The sequence below is a fragment of the Argentina silus genome (assembly GCF_951799395.1).
Source record: "Argentina silus genome assembly, contig: scaffold_433, whole genome shotgun sequence".
NCBI classification, from domain to species: domain Eukaryota; kingdom Metazoa; phylum Chordata; class Actinopteri; order Argentiniformes; family Argentinidae; genus Argentina; species Argentina silus.
In genome coordinates, this window is record NW_028152400.1 from 233 (window position 1) to 8187 (window position 7955).

General features: G+C 46.6%; 1 protein-coding gene across 1 annotated transcript; it reads right to left on the reverse strand.

The window, feature by feature from the left end:
• Positions 1 to 293: 293 nt before the first annotated feature.
• On the reverse strand, positions 294 to 7656 carry LOC310824862 (myotonin-protein kinase-like; the record flags this gene model as incomplete). Its single annotated transcript, XM_083698116.1, has 3 exons — positions 6213 to 7656; positions 473 to 564; positions 294 to 377 (listed from the first exon to the last, which is right to left on the reverse strand). Coding segments are annotated over exons 1-3 (342 nt in total), but the record flags the coding sequence as incomplete, so codon positions are not given.
• Between the last annotated feature and the right edge of the window lie 299 nt (positions 7657 to 7955).

The following is a 7955-nucleotide window of genomic DNA, read 5'->3' on the forward strand; positions in this document are numbered from 1 at the left end:
TGAGTGAGTATGTGTGTGTGTGTCTGAGTGAGTGAGTGTGTGTGTGTGTGTGTGTGTGTGGGTGTGTGTGTGGGTGTGTGTATGTGTGTGTGTGTGTGTGTGTGTGTGTGTGTGTGTGTGTGTCTGAGTGAGTGTGTGTGTGTGTGTGTGTGTGTCTGAGTGAGTGAGTGTGTGTGTGTGTGAGTGAGTGTGTGTGTGTGTGTGTGTGTGTGTCTGAGTGAGTGAGTGTGTGTGTGTGTGTGTGTGTGTGTGTGTGTGTGTGTGTGTGTGTGTGTGAGAGAGAGAGTATTTACCTCTCCTCGCTTCAGCATGTCCCACTTGTTCATAATCTTCAGAGCGTACACCTGCTGTGTGCTGCGCATCCTTGCCACAGCAACCTACAATTAAGAAACACAACGAGGTAACCATGGTAACCATGGGGGCGGAGTTAATGCTTAAAGGGACACCTTGAAGCACAGCATCCTCCACTCACCTCACTGAAGGTCCCTCGACCAATCACCTTCAAGATGTGAAAATCATCCCTATTGATGCGAGTCTTCTTCACCTGCCTCACTAAGGGCTCCGCTGCGATTGGAGGAGAAAAGAAAGAGGATGTGGTCATTGGACAGGACAGACAAGAAGGCATTTTAAAAGAAATGTGTTTTCACCAAGGCAGACACTTTATTGGTGGTCCTTCAGAACATGTATACATCCTCTCAAAGTCAAGCTCAACAAAGCAGCGCTAAGGACTAGTCAGGACTAGACATCTGTTTATGTCGACACCTGTTGTCTGCACGCACACTGTTAATAATAAGGCCGCTAGGAATCATGGGTAAAATGGGTGTTCATTTCCTCTCAGCTTTCAAACAAACTCTTCCAGGTGCCAGGGGTCACCAGCCTCCCATGAAATACAGACAAATACAAGCACAGAAACCACCAACACACGCATGTGTACATTTGGTGTTCACACAGACATGAGGAGTAACATAGCATCCAGTTAACCGGAAGGTCCGAAATAGAGTGTGTGTGTGTGTGTGTGTGTGTGTGTGTGTGTGTGTGTGTGTGTCTAAGAATAGCCGTCACCATTTAAGACTTTTTGAAGGCAAGTTTTCCAGGCCCTCATTTTTTTTCTCCTTCCACCCGGCCTCGTGTGGGGAGGAATGCGAGCGAGACCAAGGCAACAGTGTAAACTGTTTTAGTGGGGAGAGAGAGACAAGCCTCCAGACCCACTCAGCCTCTCAACCCTCTCAGGCATCCAGCAGAAACAACAAGAGTCCTGCGGCTTCCTCCACTTCCTTTATAGACTTTAACAATGGAACAGTGTAACGCTCTTCCACAGTGACTGGCATGTGACCGTTGCTTTGAGGGAATCTGCCCCGTGTCATTACCAACCAACAATACACACACACAGAGAGAGATGGCAACCATCTTGAGGGCTGTACTGGCCAATGGCAGCATTCATCACTTGATCAAGCTCGAGTACAGTGGATCTCAGACTTTTTGCAGTGACCCAATTCACCCTCCAAATGAAGAAAAAACATTTCCAGCCCAAACAAGCGGTAGCTATGACCCGGTAGGTCGTGATTGCCATTGGGTGTTCAGAAGAAAGGTACTGTAGCACTTTCTTGTGGTTTTGTCTTTGGACAGGTCATAGAGTTCCTATTCCATTTGCTAGTCCATAAAGGTTCTAATATCAACTTGCTGGCTTCTCTACTCTACCTGGATGGGAATCTAGCCTTGTCAGCACAACATGCTAAGGTGATGAGAGATGGCAAGGGCAGGAGGAGGGGAGAGGATATGAGAGGGGACTGTCAATCCCCTTCCGCCCAACCAATCCCCTTCCGCCCCCTGGCAGCTGCATCCCCCATCAACACCCCCCCTCCCCCTCCCCCATGCGATGACTGAGAGCAGGGCCTGGATGGAAAGTTTGGTGTGGGCTAAGGGGAGCAGGGATAGTGAAAGGCTCTCCTCTGCCTGCCTGTGTTTACCCCAACCCTTCACTGGTGGATCTGTGCCAACCCACACGCCTGCCTGCCTGCCGCCTGCCAGCCTCATAAATGAACATTTCTCCCCAGCGTAGAGATGGACAGAGACAGAGAGAGAGAGAGAAAGAGGGAGAGAGAGAGAGAGGGTGGGAGAGAGAGAGGGAGAGAGAGAGATGGAGGGAGTGGGTGGGGGGGCATACCTATCATTTTGTCTAGTCTTCATTACATCTTCATTTTGCAAAGTTGCTGAAAAAAGCTGCGATATTTCATACTCAAAGAGACACAAGCTGATTAACCCCATGTGTTCCAGCCACAGTGTCTCAAGACAGTGACAACCGACAGGGTTTTAACCAAGCACCTCTTGCATGGATGGCACAGACGCAAACCGTTACACCAAGAGGACATCCTCGCGGTCGAGGGCTATATCTGGGCTTAGAAGTCTATTGGGCTATTGTACAGTCACAAGAGCGTGATTCCTAATCACCTCTGCTACACATAGCTCCTCTGACACCTTTTGGTCATTCCAGTACACCTCATGTCTAACACTGTCAGCAGCGACCATGGCAGCCCTGTGGACATCACATCTTCAAAGACGGAACAGTACTTCTAATCTCCCTCTCGCTCCATGCACCGTTTAGTCTGAGAGGGCAAAGGACACAAATCCCGGAATTAGATTCCCGAGGCAAAAGCCAGATTTAGATTCTGCTACCATGTTCTACAGACAACATTACACACCTCTCCCTCCCCAGTCTCCCCACAGCCCGTCAACACTATTAGAACTTGTTAATGATATATGTCAGGCCAAAATGCCTGAAAGCGGAAAAAGAGAGCGATGGAGTCACAGTTTGTTCCTATGTGTGTGTTGACTCTGGCCATGTCCCCATCTACCACTTGTCCTGTTATGAAGGCCATGTAGGGAGTGACAAGACCAGACCCACCCAGAGAGTGAGAGAGAGAGTGATGGAGGGAGAGATGGAAGGAAGGAGAGAGATGGAGAGGGAAGAAGAGAGTAAGGTAAAAGATGAAGAGAGATGAAGACGGAGGGAAAGGGAGAGAGAGACAGAGAGGAAGATAGAAAGAAACACAGACAGACAGACGGAGAGAGAGAAAGAGAGAGAGAGAGAGAGAGAGAGAGAGAGAGAGAGAGAGAGAAGGGAAGAGAGAGTTACGAGACACTAGATTCTATTCAAGGAATGCTTGGGCCATCATTCAGAGAAAGACACACAGACACAGACACACACACGCACACGCACACGCACACGCACACGCGCACACACACACACACACACACACACACACACACACACACACACACACACACACACACACACTGTACAGGAAAGTGTGATCATTGTTATAAAACATTTTTGTTCAGACAGTGAAAGCCTCCAACCCATAAACCAGATCATAAAGTATGGGGATGGCTGTTAGATCCTCTCACATGTGAGATTAACTAGACCTCAGCGCTTAGCCTACTTAAGCCCAGTAACCTGCTCCATCACTGGTCAGCCGTCCAGACTCTGACACTCTACACTCATCCCTCTGGAAGACCGGACACATGCTGGAGCTAAAATAGGAAACTCTGTCACTGGGACATATGATACCCTTGGACCACTAGGCCAAAATCACATGCACACACACACGCGCACACACACATACACACACACACACACACACACACACACACACTGTAACCAAGCTGCTTTTGGGAGTAGTGAAATGAATATAATACGTCACTTGTTGATATCACTGGAACAAAATCACATGCATGCACGCGTAGTCACACACACACACACACACACACACACACACACACACACACACACACACACACACACACACACACACACACACACACACTGTAATACTGTAGGTTTACAATGAAAGACAGACAAAGGGGTGACAGGGGAGTCCAAGGTGCTGTATGCTTAGAGTGGAGGGTGAGGCAGAGGAGGGGAGGAGCTGATGTCACATAGTGTACATCCACCAGCGGCTTCAATGTTCCCAATAAAACACACTTACACAGTGTTAGTGGCCCCCGGAGGGCAGTCAGCCAATAATCCTGTGATTACCTTTGATTCATATGCTGTGTGTGTGTGTGTGTGTGTGTGTGTGTGTGTGTGTGTGTGTGTGTGTTCATATGTACAAGGGTGTATGTGTGTGTGTGCACACATATGTATGTGTGTACGTGTGTGTGTGCGTGTGTGTATGTGACTCATGGTGGGATTCACAGGCTGACACCATCTGATATATTCACAAGGGCTGGTAGAGGCTTAAGAGAGAAGTGTTGTCTTACATGACCTTGTGTCTGCTGTCTTATAACCTACTATAAGGACATTGTATTCTTAAAACACAACATGATTCAGGACACAGGGGAGCATAATGCCCAATTCCTTACAAAAGGCTGACTGCACTCTGTATATTTAGGAGGCAGTGTCAATAGTTCACTGTAAGCGCAACCATTGGCCAAACCGTGTGATCAAATGAATGTTTGGTCGTGAATGCGCCACATATATTAATGAGTGCAAGATCAGACAGAAGACACCACAGTTTACAACCTACATTTAAAACATATCTATTTTGACACAGTAGTCATGCGGTAAGTCTGTGTCAATGCCCTGTAGCACACACACACACACACACACACACAAACACACACACACACATATATATATATAAAACAGTACAGGCCCTCTTTCTCAGTATGCCAGTGGTGTCATGTGTTGCATTGCTTTTGAAGTTTGTCAGCATAAAGGGACAAGAGCATCTGAATCCATGTTGACTGTCTGTGCTGGGCGTCTCTGTGACTCACGCCCGTCTCAGCTGCTCCATACACACCACGAGGAGAGGATGACCTCACAAATTAAATCAAATCAAATCAAACTTTATTTATCATATGCACAGGATACAGATGTAAATGGTACAAAGAAATGTTTGTTATGGGTAACCTTCCTGCAGCGCAGTTTAAATACAAGCACTTCAATTGGACTTCAGTGGGGAACTCTGTCTCTAGACTAAGTAAGTTATATTAATCTTGTATTAGTGTATCAATGTGTTGTTGTAGCCATCCTGCCAGAAGCCTAGGGAGCTAGTTTCTGTCCTTCTTCTAGCATTGTAACTGCCAATGGCCCCTGATCCTAGCATAGATTGTTTTTTTCTTATGATGACAGGGGTATAGATGATTCACTTACTTTAGACAAATGTACTTGTTGTGAGTCACTTTGGATAAAAGCGTCTGCTAAATGCCAAAGAAAATAAAAAGATGAATGTAAATGAATAAAAAGAGAATAATAACAATACACAACAGGCAATGAGGCGCAGTAAAGTGCTACATAAGGCAGTAAAGTACTAAATAAAATAAATAATAATAATAATAACAGTCAATTAATAGAAGTGTTGCCTTGGATATGGCGGAATATATACAGATAAATATAGCAGCAATGATGGGAGTGTGTGTGTGTGTGTGTGTGTGTGTGTGTGTGTGTGTGTGTGTGTGTGTGTGTGTGTGTGAGTATGTACGTATGTGATGTGCTCGGGTGAGCTCAGATACAGTACATGCTGGTGTGAGAAACTCATGTCATGAACTCTTCATGACCAGGGACCAAAAGTGTCCGGACTTCTTTTTCAACTAAAGTAATGTGGCTATTGGCTAGCTCCATGTTTCAATGTAATATATGCCGTCTCTGCTTTCAACCTTAACCTTTATCAAACCAAAGCCTTGACCTTTAGCTCATACCAGGACGCAAACACAACACATCATTATGCCACTCACACACAAAGGCACATGCACATGCACATGCACGTTTATACACCGGTTTGATGAAAATAAGTATTGTGGTTGACCGAGAGGCTTTCAAAGCCAGGATTTAATGACGATAATGTCACTGTTGAATCACCTATTGTGATATTCCTACGCCACAGTAGAAACCACCACAATCAATCACAAAAGAAACATTTAAACCATTGTTTTCTTGTCACAATTTTCTGATTTGTTGTATAACCGTATAAAAGCAATAATTCCCTCAAGGCCGTGGCACACACACACATACACTCACACATCCCCCCCAAACCCCCCCCCCCCCAGACACACACACACATACACTCACACACACATACACTCACACATCCCCCCCAAACCCCCCCCCCCTCAGACACACACACACACATACACTCACACATCCCCCCCAAACCCCCCCCCCCCAGACACACACACACACATACATCCCCCTAAGTTTGAGATTAACTTACCCCATTGCAGGAAGCCTGAGACAAACTTTTCTCTTGCCAGGGGTGATGAGCGGAACTCCTGGTACACTCCTACTAGCAGATCCAGTAAGGTCTGAAGCCCCACTGGCCCCGGGGCCAGGGGTCCCTCCAGCAAGCCTGGTACACCGGGCCCAGGGCCTGCCGACATGGTGCCCAGTAAAGGAGGGCCAAGCCTGGATTCAGTGATGCCACAAGTCCCTGGAGTCCATGGATCCTGACTCTGGAGCCTGGTTCTTGCGTTTCAGTGGAGCTCTGACAGTGACAGGTATAGGATCCACTGCTGACTGTCTCCACCAGGGTTTCCTTTAGTTGACAAACCCTCTCTAGCTCTCTTTGAATTGCTCTCTTGTTCTATCCCCTTCTTTCAGTCTTTCTCTCTCTCTCTCTCTCTCTCTCTCTCTCTCTCTCTCTCTCCCTTTCTCTGGATAGTCCCTCCCTTCCCCTGGACAACCACCTGACCTCTCTCTGCTCTCTACCCTTTTACTGTCTGTCCTTCACTATGTACAGTATGTGTGTCTGTGTGTCTGTGTGTCTGTGTGTCTGTGTGTCTGCGTGGTCTGTCCTGTGATTGCCTTTGATTCCTACGTCATGTGTGTGTGTGTGTGTGTGTGTGTGTGTGTATGTGCGTGTGTGTGTCTGTCTGTCTGTGTGTCTCTCTCTCCCCCCTGCCTCTCTCTCTCTCTCTCTCTCTCTCTCTCTCACCTCTCTGTTCACACCTTATTGTTCTCTCTCCATGGCTCGACTGTGTCTGTCAAGCCTGCAGTTAGTCCAGCTCTGTCTCCAGCCCTTTTTTGGTGCGTCTCTCTCTCTCTCTCTCTCTCTCTCTCTCTCTCTCTGTTCAAACTCAGCCTATGTGCTATAACAGTAGATGGAGGACTGTGTGTGTCTGTGTGAACAAATGGCTCCAAGTCTTTTTTTTCTTCCAGTGAATTATTAGCTTTTCAAACTCTCCCTTTTCATATCCTAATTTTTTTCCTCCACTTCCCATAAAACATATGTTATCTTCAACCTCTTTCCAATAACCATGGGAACGTGCTTTGTCGTGTATTTTCTATTTTTCAATCTTCAATATTTGTCAACAGTCTAACAGTTCTATTTCCGTTCCTCAACCTTTTGCAGACTTCGCCATCTCACCTCTCTCTCTCTCTCTCTCTCTCGCTCTCTCTCTCTCTCTCTCTCTCTCTCTCTCTCTGTCAACCTCCCTCACTTCTCCTCTCCCTCCCCTTCACTCACTCACTCTTTTCAGGGGTGCAGTGGTTGTCTTCTTTTTTCATCTCCAGCTCACTGGCTCTGAAAATCCTCCACTCTCTCTGTCTGTTCATCCATTGACTCTCTCTCTCTGTCTCTCCTCTTTTCTCTGTGTCGCACATAGTGTATCTTAAAGTTATGCTCCCTCATCTCTCTCTCTCTCTCTCTCTCTCTCTCTCCCTCTCTCTCCCAAGTATTCTGTTTTGACTTCTCCAGTGAGCTGTCCCCTCCTTTCCTCTTCTGTTTATAAATACACAACTGCTCCAACCCTCTTCAAATCTGCCTCTCACTTTTCACTTTGCCTTTCTGTTCAAATAATGTCATTGTTTTCAATGCAATTTGTACAGTTTGTATTCTGAACCTGATACTTATGGTGAGTTGAGCAAGCGTCACCCTCATCTATCTAATGTGTGTTTGGGTGTACGGTTGTGTTTGTGTAAGGAAGTTGTCATATTGTAAGATGCATGGGTTTTTGTG